General features: G+C 64.0%; 1 protein-coding gene across 1 annotated transcript; it reads right to left on the minus strand.

The window, feature by feature from the left end:
* Nucleotides 1-5529: 5529 nt before the first annotated feature.
* On the minus strand, nucleotides 5530-7825 carry CB1H4orf48 (chromosome B1 C4orf48 homolog). Its single transcript, XM_030311967.1, has 4 exons — nucleotides 7760-7825; nucleotides 6986-7145; nucleotides 6710-6798; nucleotides 5530-5644 (listed from the first exon to the last, which is right to left on the minus strand). Exons 2-4 carry the CDS (start codon nucleotides 7116-7118, stop codon nucleotides 5579-5581), a joined length of 288 nt encoding a protein of 95 aa, XP_030167827.1. The 5' UTR covers nucleotides 7119-7145; nucleotides 7760-7825; the 3' UTR covers nucleotides 5530-5578.
* Between the last annotated feature and the right edge of the window lie 5192 nt (nucleotides 7826-13017).

Genomic DNA, 13017 nt, shown 5'->3' on the forward strand with positions numbered 1-13017 from the left:
TCCGCCCGCCCGGCCCCGGCACCTCCGCGCCGCCACCCCTCCGCGCGAGCCTGGGAGCGTCGGGTCCTGGGGCCGGGCCGTTGGAGCCCGCAGCGCCGCGTCCTCCTCCTCTTCGGCCGCCGGGCTCAGTCACGGAACCATCTCCATCTCCTGCCCCTTTGTCTGAATGCGACGCCCGGCCGGGGCCCTGAGGACCGGAGCCGCGGCTTCCCGGGCCTGGCGCCCCTGGGAACCCGCGCCCGGGGCCACACGGGCTGGACGCGCGGGTGCGCGGTCGGAGCAGGCGCCGATGCCCAGGTCGCTCGCAGCCCCTCGCGTCCGGGCGCAGCTCAGCAACCTTCTGCTCCGACACCGAATTCCCGCAGCGGGCACGGGGGGCGCTGGGCCCGCAGGACCCCTCCCGGCCCGGCCCCCCGCCCTCCTCGGCCCGCGCATGCGCTCCAAGATCTCGGTGCAGGTGCGGGGCGGGGCGGGGGGGGGGGGGTGGGGGGGTGGTTCTTGCTGAGTCTCCCCGGTCCCCGCGAGCTCTACCTGCCTGCCGACGCTGCGGGCTGGGGGTGTGATGGTTGGTGAGGGTGAGGGTGCGGGACAGGTGGTCCCAGATCCCCCCTCTAACTCTTTTTGAACCCAGCCCCCCTGCTACTGTGCTCCCCTTCCCCGCGTCCTTTCCCGCGTCGCCCCGCGTTCCCCGCGGTGACCCCGCAGGGCAGCCTAGAGCTGAGTTTACCGCACCCTCAGGGTTGGAGTCGAGACCTAGGGCACCAGGCCTAAGGACCCTCGACCTGCGTTGGGGCCCAGCGAGGCCGCTACGACCACCTAGAGGCAGGGAAGGGGACTAGCCCTCGCCAGCGTCACGCCAAGGGACCCCCGCAGAGTGGGGAGGACCCTGCACCCAGGAGCTGAACTGGTCCGAGGCCAGGATCGCCAATGCGAGGGCCGTGGCGGGAGGGGGCAAACGGGAAGCCAGCTCACATCATGTTTCCCAGATGCCAGGATTTGTCTGGCGGTTGTCCTCCAGGAGAGGAAAGTGGAGTCATGGAGCCTCTCACAGGAGCACACGGATCCACTCAGAAATCCTTCCGTGTGCTGCCTGAGTGCTGCCGGAAGCTCGGACCAGCCACTGGGGGACCAGGCTCCAGGGTGTCCTGAGGTTGCCCAGGTGCATGGCAGAAGTGTTGCAAAGCCGACACCATTAGCAAGGGGTCCAGGCGGGAAAAACAAGGAATGGAGAGGGGCAGCTGATGCGGCTTCAGAGCAAGGGGTGGTGGAGCTTGGGACTTGAGTCTTGAACACCGTATCAGGGATTTGGGGGACACTGTTGTGCTGTGATGGGGCCAGGAGGAGGGAGGACCGGGTCCAGGGCCCAGGAGCTCCTGCGCAGTGCCCTGATCCCTGACCTCTGATCCCAGACTTGGTGTGAAGAGGTCCCTCGGTGCAGAGTGGCCCAGCCCCTGTAGGGCCACAGCCTTTGCTGGCTACCACCCAACCCACCTCACCCCCAGACCCTGGGCTTGAGGCTACCCCTCCCCTGGCCCCCAAGAGCCAATGGAGAAAAGGACCTGGACTTCCACTCAGCCTGATTCTGGTGGCCCCTCAGCTCTGCATCTGCAGAGGCTCCTCCCTCCTGGTGGCCCAAGTCCTTGAAAGCCACCACCCCCCCCACCCCCCGCCACGGGGACCATAATGGCTTGACTAGCCTAGTGCTGCTGCTTCCTGGTCTAGAGGGCCCTGCAGAGTGCTGGGACGAGGTGGGGAGGAGGCAGCCAGACTCAGCTTGCAAGGGGCAGAGCTGGACCCCAGGGACAGCCACCTGGAAGGTGTTGGAGACATCATGGCCTGGGCTTTAGCACTCTGAGTAGGGGTGGCCTTAAAGGGAAGCCTGCACAGGCTGCAGAGTGCTCCCAGGCCCGCCAATGAGCCCGTTTCCTCCCGGGTGACGTGAGGGTGCCCCCTGTGCACCCTCTGCCCGCATGAGGAACCCATTTCACAGACAAAGAAATCAAGGGTCGGCGAGGTCGGGCCAGTCTGTTCTCCCCGCCCATTTTCCCGGGCACCCCTCTGGCTGCTGTTGCCCAGAGTCTCCTCCCCACCCGCAACGCCAAGGCTGCCCCGACCACCTGCAGTCCCACCCCGAGCCCCTCGGGTCTGGACACTGCAGTCAGAGCTAGGCAGGGGCCCAAGGGAGGTGGGGGGGGGGGGGGGGGGGGGGGCGGGACCCCTCCCGGACTCCAAAAGCTGCAGGGGGAGGGCGCCAAACACCGGATGGTGCATTAGCATAATAGTCCTCACCCCAGGTGGAGGGACCCTTGGGTCCATCTAGGGGCAGACCCACGTCCTCCGAGAATGTGGCAAGGGCCAGCCGGTCCCTCCCTGCGGGGGGAGAACTGGGGACTGAGCCTGAAGCTTCGCTGGCAGTCAGAGGTACAGGGGCCTGGGAAGCGACAGAGGTGGGTGGGAGTGCTGGAGGAAGGCCAAGGGGTCTCCAGGGAAGTGAACCAAAAGACCAGGGGGTAGGAAGAAAAAAAGAAGAAAAACAGATGAGATGGGAAGTCCGTGTGCAACTGACGGGCGCTGCCCCAGGAGAAAAGGGGGTGGGGCGCAGTAGTGATTATTATTATTGCCCCAAGCTAAGGGACTGAGTGCTGAGTGAAGCCCGCCCAGCACCCTGCGTGGACCTCAGTCCCCAGAGCTGCCTGGGTGGGGAGGGAACAAAGCTCCCGGCAGGCACCGGTTGCCAGCAGCCGGAGGCGGGTGGACCCAAACTGCTCAAGCTCCTCACCCGAGTTCATGCCCCAGCACCCATCCTTCCTTGCACACAGGTTCAGTGAGTGCCCACCCTCTACTGGGCCCTGAAAAGAACAAAGCCCTGTTCTGAGGCTTTCCAATCCAGTGAGGGAGGGGCAGGAAATAAACTAATGAAAGAGATGGACACTGGGACAAACAAACCAAAGGAAGGTGCTGTAAGGGACTCAAGACTGAACAGGTCAAGGAGGAGGCCAAGTGGGTAACTCCATGGAGTGGTGACAGCCTGCGCAAAGGCCCTGAGGTCGGAAGGGCTGTGAATTGAACACGCAAGCAAAAGCTGTCTTCAGACGGGCCAGCTCAGAAAGTTCGCTTACCACAGTGCTTTCTAGGAAGATACTTGAAGACATGCAACGTGGAGAATGGTGCGAGGTCTAGGAGGCAGGGCTCTAAACCAGGGGCTCTACCCCTTCAGGGCAGGCAGTGGGCAGTAGGAGTGCCCAGCTGGCTGGGAGCAGGAGGGCAAGGGCCTGGCAAGGGGCAGAGGAGTGACTTGAAGGTGAGGATGTGACAACGGCAGACAGCACTGAGACACTGAGGCAACATCAAGCCCAGAAAACACAAAAGCTGTCGTAGAGATACTTCATTTCCAGTTCACTGCTTAGGGGAGAGTCATGTTTACACACAGTCGTGGCAAGTGCCCTTGATGGACTCTGCCTCAGATGCGCAGGAAAGCCACGTCCCGGCTCCGGGACGGCTGTTAGCCTCGCAAGACTAAACTTGCAAGTTGTCCGTGCCGACTCTCCCCACCTCCACTCCCCGCCACGAAACCTCCATTCAGGCCTTCCCCACCCACAACTGACCCTGCTCTTACCAAGGTCGACAACGACCGGTGTTTGTTCTGGTGGTCCAGAACCAGGCTTGGCCCTTGCTTGACCTCAGCAGCACGTGACACGTTGACCCCTCCTTTCTAACCAAAGCCCTCACCTGTCTCTGGGCTCTTCCTGCCTCATGGCTGCCCCCTCTCCTCTGGGGCCCCTCATCTCTCTTCCCTCTTGGCGCTCACCTCTGCTCTGGCCGCCCCCAGGCCACAGGGTCTCGGCCAGCACCTGTGTTCCTGACCTTCTCTCCCCAGCCCCTTTCCCAGGCACATCTACCCAGTTGCTCCCTGGACCTCTCTGTCACCTTGAGGGGTCCAGAACATACCCCAAGACGAGCACGGCAGGCACAGCAGCATCCCGGCCCCTCCACCTGCCACTCCAGGCCCTGCCTGCGGGGCCCGGGCCCCTACTTCCTCCCCAAGGGTGCTCCCAGGGCACCAGTGCTCCCTTGGCCAGCCTGATCTTTCACAGTAATAGAAACCCCAATTTGTGCCAGGGCTTGTGGCTGCCCACAAAATACAGGATGCCCAATTAAATTTAAATTTTGGATATATGAATAACTTGTAGTATAAATATGTCCGAAATATTGCACGGGACATGCTTCTACTTAAAGAGTACTTACGCTAGAAGCACTTGTACTTTCTATACTGAAAAGTGCCCGCCGGTCCCAGATCTGTATTTGCTACATCTGACCACCCAAGCAGAGAACACAGGGTGCATCCCCACCGAAGCCAGCCAACGGAACGCCAGCACCCTCTGGGCGGGCCCCGGGGGAAGAGGCACTTGCCTCAGCCACCCCTCTGCTCCATCCTGGGGCCCCAGGACAGTAGAATTCTGATGCTATGCCCCCCCCCCACCCCCGTGTACCTCGCTCATTTCCAGAATCGAGAGCCGGCCTAAGCTTCAGGTGGCTTCGGCACCCCTTTGTCTTTCCCTGGCCTGCTTTAGAGACACCGTCGCTGCTAAGGCGGTTACCTCAACCTCCCACCGCGACCAAGGTAGGACTCTGGTTTGCTCACCGTGGTCCAGACACCTGCGTGCTCACCTGCAGGCCAGGCACTTGCAGGCGGAAAAGCACTGAGGGCACAACAGGCCACAGGGTGGGAGCACCGCCTTGAGGAGCTCAGAGGCCCAGAGGGAGGGTCTGAGCGAAAGTGTGCGCACAAACCCTGACAGGGACAAGCTGAGGGTGGAGAGTCGGGAGCCCCTCTCTGGGAGCCGACCGGACCAGAAACCCCCACTCACCTGCCCACCACAGCTGCCAACACACCTGGCCTCCTGCCTGGCACTATTCATGGGTGGGTGACTACGGGCCCGTTACCCACAGGCACAACACTCCTATCCGGATTCCAATTCTCTGGTGCCCGGGAGCTGGGCTCAGGCTATGGGAGGGGCCCAGCAGGCTGGGTGGAGACCGTGGGGACCATGCCGGCCCTCCCTTCCCGGAGGAGCCTTCCCGGGGAGGGGGGCTGCCCTCCCTCTCCCAGTGGCCACGGCAGGCTAGGCTCCGTGGGGGTCCACGGGCTGGGCCTCCACGGAGCTCCCACTAGAGCCATCCCCAGGACAGTGCAGGGGAGCCCTTGGGGGCTCAGCACCGGGGCAGCTGTTCCAGGGGACCGGGCCAACTTCTGTGCTCCCCTGGCCTCAAAACAAGGGCAGGCAGGCAAGGAAGCAGGTCTCTGAAGGCGGACTGGCAGTGGCCACGGTGCCTGTGGGTCCAGGTCCACACGTGTGGCCACGCACGCCCATCTGCTTGGCACTGGCGCTGGTGTGCAGCAGGTGCCCAGTGGGCCTCAGCCCAAATGGGACAGCTGGGGGTCCAAGACCCACAGAGGAGCCCACCCAGGGACGCGGGGGGCGATGCAGGTGGGCTGTGGTGGCCAGAACAGGGAGACAGGACACGGCGTGCTGGGCTGGGCATTTATTGATGAGGGGACAGTGGTGTCTGAGGATCCTCAGCGCCCGGCAGGCCAGCAGGCACACAGGGCCCGGCGCTCGGCCTGCAGCAGGAGGGTCTCCGTCTGCAAAGCAACAAGGGGCGGTGAGGGAGGGCACTTGTACGACTGCTGCCCCCCACCAGCTCCCGTGGGCACTCTGCCCGTTTCCCCCCAAAACCCACAGGCAGTACCCTCCACCAGCTCCCCAGACCTCAGAGCCGCCACGCCCCCCCGACGCCGCCTCCCCACCACTGATTGTCAGACCCTCTGCTACTGGGTGGGCCTCCTCTCCTCCCCACTCCCCTCTTCCAGGAGGGAAAGAGACTCTGTGGTTTCTGCCAGCACCGCAGTCCTGCCCTGGGCCCTGCACACGCCGATCCCAGGCCTGGACTACTTCTCACCCGCTCTCCTTCTATGCACATGCCCCTTCCCAGGCTGCCCCCAGCACCGGCCCAGGATGGGCTGGGGGCTGCTGCTCTCAGGAGCCTGGCCTCAGACTCTAGAGGATGGGGCAGTCTAGGCTTCAATCTGGGGAACCCTGGGGGGGGCTGCCCAGAAAAGGAGATCAGAGTGGGGTCTCCCCTTCTTTCCACTCTTGGACACTCTCCCCTTTCCCCAGAGTACCTATCTCTGTCCTAAGAGAAAACTATCCCCCCCCCGCCCCCCGCCAGACCGAGGGACAGCGAGGACATAGGAGAACGTGGGGAGGCTGTGTTCATTCCAGATTTGGGAGGGTGATCCCTGTGCCCTGGGACCCTGTGTGCACACTCGTCCCTCCCCAGGTGAGGCTGGGGAGTGAGGAGCCTCCCAGACCAGACTGCTCTGCCCAACCCTCCCCCACCAAGCAAGCCCTTTCTGACTCCCTGCCCCAGTTTCCCCTCCCCACTGGGTCTCACTGCCCCGCGTAGGGAATGCTGAACTGAGGCTGGCGGTGCCCGGTGGGGCTCACGGGGAATAAGGCAGAGAGGCCTGGGGGAGGAGAGGCACCCTCCCTCACTGAGGCCGGAAACGGTGTGCCAGATGAGGGCGGGAAGATCGCGGGCGCTGCGGGAGGTCCTACCCCACCCCCACCCCCGTCCCCGCCCTCAGGCAGCACCCTGAGCCAGTGCTCCGGCCAGGCCAGGCCCCCTCCTGGCCAGAGAGGCTCACCCTCGAGTCCAGGCTGTAGGCCGTCTTCCGAAGATCCTGCAGGGCGCGCTGCATGAACTCGAACGCGTGGCAGTCCACGCACGGGCGGCCTACGGAGATGCGCATCAGGGCGGCGAGAACGTGACCCTAGCCCGGTCCCACCCGTGCGCCCCCCACCCAAGGGGTGGCCCGAGCGCCGGACCGCGGCAGGGGCGCCGGGAACAATGGGGAGGCACGGCGCTCCCGCACACCCGGGTGGAGTCACGGCCCCGCGGGGACCCTCCGCGACGCACGTACTCTGCGCGGGGACGGCGCTCCCAGCGGCGGGCTCGGCTCGGGCCTGGGAGCCCAGCAGCGCCACACTCAACAGCAGCAGCAGCAGCCACGGCGGCAGCGACCTCGGGAGCCTGCACGGAGGCGGGGGGGCCATGGCCGAGCGCAGGGAGCCGGGGCCGCCCTGCAGCAAGGCACAAGGGTCAGCCCGACCCGTTCACCCACCTGGGCGACGCCCCCCGCGCCCGCGCCCCCTCCCAGCCCGCCCTCACCGGGGTTCACGGACTCCCACCCCGCCCACCCCGGGCCCGCGAACCTCTCCCACCCCGCCCTCACCCGGGCTCATGGACACCCCCCCCCACCCCGCCCTCACGCCGGTTCATGGACCCCCCGCTCCGTCCCCTCCCGGGCTCGCGAACCCCTCCCATCCGGCTCTCACCCGGGCTCATGGACCCCACCCACCCTGCCCTCACCCCAGTTCATGGACACCCCCCCACCCCGCCCACCCCGGGCCCGCGAACCCCTCCCACCCTGCCCTCACCCCAGTTTATGGACCTCCCCATCCTACCCCCGCCCCGGGCCCGTGAACCCCTCACACTTCGACACCCCATCCCCGGGCCTGCGAACCCCTCCCACCCCGCCCTCACCGCCGTTCATGGACCCCCCGCCCCGTCCCTTCCCGGGCTCGCGAACCCCTCCCACCCCGCCCTCAGCTAGGTCCCAAGACCACCCCCCACCTCTGCACCCCGAGCCCGCGACCCGCCCCCCGGGCCCGCGAACGCCCCACCCCGCCCTCACCGCGGTTCAGGGACCCCGCGACAGCAGCGCGGGCGACTCGGGAAGACGTGCCGCGTCGGGCGCGTACCGCGCATGCGCTCCGACCAGACCCCGCCCGGGTCCCCCTTCCGCCGTCGTTGTCATGGGAACCCCGGGACTGCGGGAACCACCAGTTTAAAGGGACCGCGGAAGGTCCAAGACTCCGAGTTCTCAGCCCTGGCAGGAGCTGCGCTGGCAGCCCCCATCAGGCTCACAGGCGTTGGAGTCGGGAGGGCTGCCGGGAGGAGGCGGCATCTGGGCAGAACCTCCAGAGCCACTGCCGGCGGGAACCAAGCTGAGGAAGCGGGAAATTTGCTTCCAGCGGTGCGGGGTCTCGGGGTGTCCCTGGGGCCGATCCTGAGGGTGGGGCTCTATGCACTCTAGGAGCTGGGGAGGCTCCCCGCCGGTCGGTAGGGTCCGGTCGGGTTGGATTGCCCCGGGGAGATCAGGGCCAGGAGCGAGCCAGGCCGTGAGGCGGTGGGGAATCCACGCTCCCAGGTCTTCACTCGGCCCAGCCTGGCCCCCGACCCTCCCGGCCAGGAAAGAAGCCCGCCGGCCCGCCAGGTCCTTCCTCTCCACCTTCCGTGCACGGACACCTACTTGCCGCTCCCCTTCCGCCCGCCTTTCCCAGCCTCCAGGTCCAACCACCTTCCCCGGCTGTGTGACCTCGGAGGGGTAGCTTGGCTTCTCTGTAGCCTTTTCTCCCTCGTGGAAGCGCAGGGTTGTTGGAAGTAAAGAACCTCGCTTGCCCCCCCCCCCCCAGTAGGTGCCCGATGCGCGCGGGCTTCAGGTCCTCGCCGGGCGGAGCTGCTCCCTCTCGCAAGGATGGGCTCCACCTGGCGTCTGCTTGCTGCCTCCAAGGCCCAGCACCTCCGGGGAAGGCGCCCCAGGTCCACGTCCCGGCCGCGTGAGTGCCAGAGAGCCCAGCGGCCCACGCTGTTCGGGGCAGCGCCGGGCCCCCTTCCCGAGCCTGCACGCCCTCCCCCCCCCTCCGCCGGGCCTGGGGTCAGCTGTGGCCCCGGCCGGACGCGGGCTTCCTGACCCAGGGGAGGGGCCCGCGCTCATGACCGCCACCCTCTCCTCTTCCCCGTCGGGCGGACGCCGGGCCGGGCTCCGGGTCTGGGGCTCTGGGGCTGGGGGACTGCGGGCCGCGTTCCCGGACGTGCGCATTTCCGCGCCCTTCTTGGCCGGGAGCCCCACGTCCCGGTCGCGGACGGAGCCCAGAAGGCGGAGCCTTCTTGCGGGGCCACTCGGTTGAGACCTGCGCGCCGACGCCACACGGCATTGGCTTTTTCTACCTATGGGTCCCAAGCTTGTGACCTGCGCGGGTCCCCCGTCCGCGCACAGGCACAGGGCCGCGTCCACGCGCGGAGGGGGAACTAGCCCACCCAGAAGCAAGGCTCCGGCTGGACCTCGGGCAGCGGTGCTCTTGGAACCACGTTCTTCCCCGCACCGCTGCAGGCTTGTCGGGCGCGTTCTGCTCAGCGGGGAGCGGGTGCCGGTGCGCAGCGTCCCCAGCGTCCCTCCGACACCGCGGATCCATCATCGCGTACCTACCCCCCCTTCGCCGGCGCCCCGGGATCCTCCCCTTTGGGCTCACTTCATCGCACCTTCCCACCCGACCCTCCGGGGTCTAGACCCCCTGCCGCGGCCGTGCGCCCCCTAGCGGGGGGACCGCGCCGCCCGAGGGGGCAGCGGGATGTCGGGGATGGAACCTCGGGCGGCCCTCGCGGCTGCCAGGGTCTAGAGTGCCGAGGCCACGCGTGCTCTGTCTCTCTGCATCCCCCCAGCAGAGATGTCCCCTCGCCGCAGTCTGCTTCCCCCTCCGCCTCCCCCTGCCCCTCCTCAGGGTACCGGATGTTCCCTCTCAACTGGAGCCTTCTCTTTAGCGAACAGGCTGTGATTTATTTTCTATCCAAACGAAACAAACCTCGCGAGCCGCGAGCCCCCACCCCACCTCCGCCGCACCTCTTCTTTCTCTCGAGCCCACTCCTGCTCTGTCTGAATCCTCGCTGCCTTGACCCACCTGCGGAATCTGGGGACGGTCCTCAGTCCCCCCACACACACGTGACCATCAGCAGCCCCCGCAGTCCCCTTCCCCTCGGCGCTCCACCTCCGCCTGCACCCTCAGGGCGCGGCTGGGCAGACCTTTGCCCCCCACTTCATGTCCCTCCTGAGGGTCCCGTCCTCTGTGACTGCTTCCGATTGCGGCTGTGAAGACCAGCCATGCAGCCTCGGATCCCACGTCCAGCCGCCTCCTGAACGCCACCACGTGGACAGCTGACTTCTCGATGTCAGCAGGTCCTAAACCGACCTCCTGATTTCACCCCTCCGTGTGCTGCCCCACCCCCACCCCAAGATAAAATGCTCCGGCCTTCCCTGTCTCAGGTCCGGGCAGACCGTCCCTGCAGATGCTCGGACCAAACCTGCAGCAATCCTTCTAGAAGTTCTGTCTGCCCCACTCTCAGAGCACCCAGACTCCCTCTCCCCATCCCATGGCCGCTGGCCCTGCCCCTGGCCGCCGCCCCTCCGGACTCTTGACTCACCGCGCTGTCTTCCTGTTGCGCCCCCTTGTGGTCCAGTCTCCCTAACAGCCAGAAGGACTTTTTCTTCTAACTTCTTTATTTTTTTTAAGTTTATTTATTTTGAGAGAGAGAGAGAGAGAGAGAGCTCGCCCGCGAGTGGGGGAGGGGCGGAGAGGGAGGGAGAGAGAATCCCAAGCAGGCTCCGGGCTGTCAGTGCGGAGCCGGACACCAGGGCTGCGTCTCACCAACCACGAGATCATGACCTGAGCCACCCAGGCCACCCCTGTACCTTCCTTTTTACATTGCAGTAACGCATACATACATGCAGTAACATAAAATATACCATTTTAACCATTTTTAAGTGTCCAGTTCAATGGCATTAAGTACGTTCACACTGTTGTGCAGCCGTCCCCGCCCTCCATCTCCAGGACGTCCCCATCTTCCCAAGCTGACACTGTCCCCGTTAAACACTAACTCCCAACCCCCAGCACCCACCATCCTACTTGTCGCTGTGACTCTGACTGCTCTTGGGGCCTCAAAGAAGTGGACTCATACAGTGTTTGTCCCTTTGTGACTGGCTTATTTCACTGAGCACAGTGTCCTCAAGGTTCATCCGCGTGGTGGCAGGTGGCAGGAGGTCCTTCCCTTTAAGGTGAGTGATACTCCGCTGTATGGATAGGTCACCTTCCGCTTCTCCATTTATCTGTAGGGGCACCTGGGCTGTTCTATTGTAAATACCACTGCTGTGACAGAAGGACCGTTTTAAATGTTTTTAAGTTTTATTTACTTTTGAGAGAGACAGAGATAGCTTGAGCAGGGGAGGGGCAGAGAGAGAGAGAGGAAGAGAGAGAATCCCAAGCAAGCTCTGTGCTCCAATTCACGAAACCTGTGACATCCTGATCGGAGCCAAAACCAAGAGTCAGACCCTTAACCAACTGAGCCACCCTGGCGCCCCCTAGAAGGGCCGTTTTAAATCATCCTCAGACACTGTCCCCTGTCCGCTCACAGCCCTCCCAGAGCCCATCTTACCCCAGGGACAGTCCAAGTCCTTATGTGGCGGAGAAGCTATGAATATGGGGAGGCAGATGTCTTTTCAAATTAGTGTTTTCTGTTTCTTTTCTTTTCTTTTCTTTTTTTTTCTTTTCTTTTCTTTTCTTTCTTTTTTTTTTTTTTTTTCAGATAAAAACCCAGTAGTAGGATTGCTGGATCATGGGATAGTTCTATTTTTAAGTTTTTGAGGAGGCTCCACACTGTTTTCCACAGCAGCTGCACCAATTTGCATTCCCACCGACAGTGCAGGGAGGCCCCCTTTTCTCCACATGCTCACCAACACTGTTTGCTTCTTGTCTTTTTAATGCAAGCTGGTCTGACAGCGGTGGTGTCTCTTATAAGGACACTAACCCTACAAGATTAGGGCCCCACCTCTAGGTGAAAACCTGAATGTTTTTCCATAAAGCACCCCCCAAATGCAGCCACACTGGGGGTTAGGGCTCCACGACATAGATTTGGGGGATACAAACCTTCCGTCCATAACACCCCCACCCTCCCTAGCCTACCCTATCCTACATTTTTTATTGTCCTTACAATTCTCACCTTCTGACACTCTACGTACTTTATTAAACATGTTGATTGCTCATTGGGCCCAGAGTTCCTGGGGGGAGGGGAGGAACTTTGCCCTCAGGGATATCTGGCCGTTTCCGGAGACTTTTGGGGCCGTCAGGGCGCAGGGCAGAGGCGCGGGACGCTGCCGGCGCTACACTGCCGGGAGAACCCTGCCGAAGAGCCCGGGGCAGCACTTGGCCGGATGTCCGCGGTGCTGCGGGGTAGGGGGCGGGGCGGTGTCTGCAGCATCTGGAACTGAGGGCCTTCGGAAGACACTTGTGCGTGGGGACCGGAGTGCGGGGGCCCGGGGGCCGGGGGCAGGAAGCGGCCTGGCGGGCACAGAGCAGGCTTTTCTCAGGGTTGGCAGGAGCTGGGACCAAGGGGCACGTCGTCAGGAGGCCGCTGGGGGCAGATGTCGGGAAGCCCGTGCTCGCTGGGAGGCACCACCTTGACAGATGAGGGAGTGAGGGGTGCTGGGAGAGTGCTGGGGGGAAGCGGGGAATTCTCGCCAGAACCCGGCTCTCCCCCGCCTGGCCCCGTCGGGTTGGAGATTGAATGTGGAAGTGGTCAGCACAAGTGTGGCCTCTACAGTGACACCAGGAAGCTCTGGGACCACGTTTTGTTTTTTTAAGTAATCTCTCCTCCCCACATGGGGCTTGGACTCCTGACCCCGAGAGCACCCTGAGCCAGCCAGGTGCCCCGGGGAAAGAATCCTTTGAGGCCACCCACCCCAACACCCGGAGCCCTCAGCCGCTCCTTGTCTCTGTGGCCGCCACCACCTTGTGACCCGGGTGAGGGTCTGGGCCCTCGGGATCATCAAAGAGACGGGGTCGGCGGCTTTGTGCTCGCCTTGGGCTCCGCCTGCTACCGTGTCTCAGGGACCCTCTCCTCCTTCCAGAGCAGATGCACCCACAGGTCCACCATCCCCAATCTCCAGCAGTCAGGACGCCCTCTCCCGTCGGCCCTGCATTCACCTTCCAGAAGGAACGACCAAGTTGGAGATGGAGCTACAGGAGTCACAGATGCACGCGGGATGTGAGAGAACCGGAGGAGACAACGATGGCGTCAGATACGGCCTGGGGGAGACTGGAGGCTTGAGTCCCGGCTGCCGAG

The sequence above is a fragment of the Lynx canadensis genome, chromosome B1 (genome assembly GCF_007474595.2).
Source record: "Lynx canadensis isolate LIC74 chromosome B1, mLynCan4.pri.v2, whole genome shotgun sequence".
Classification (NCBI taxonomy): Eukaryota; Metazoa; Chordata; class Mammalia; order Carnivora; family Felidae; genus Lynx; species Lynx canadensis.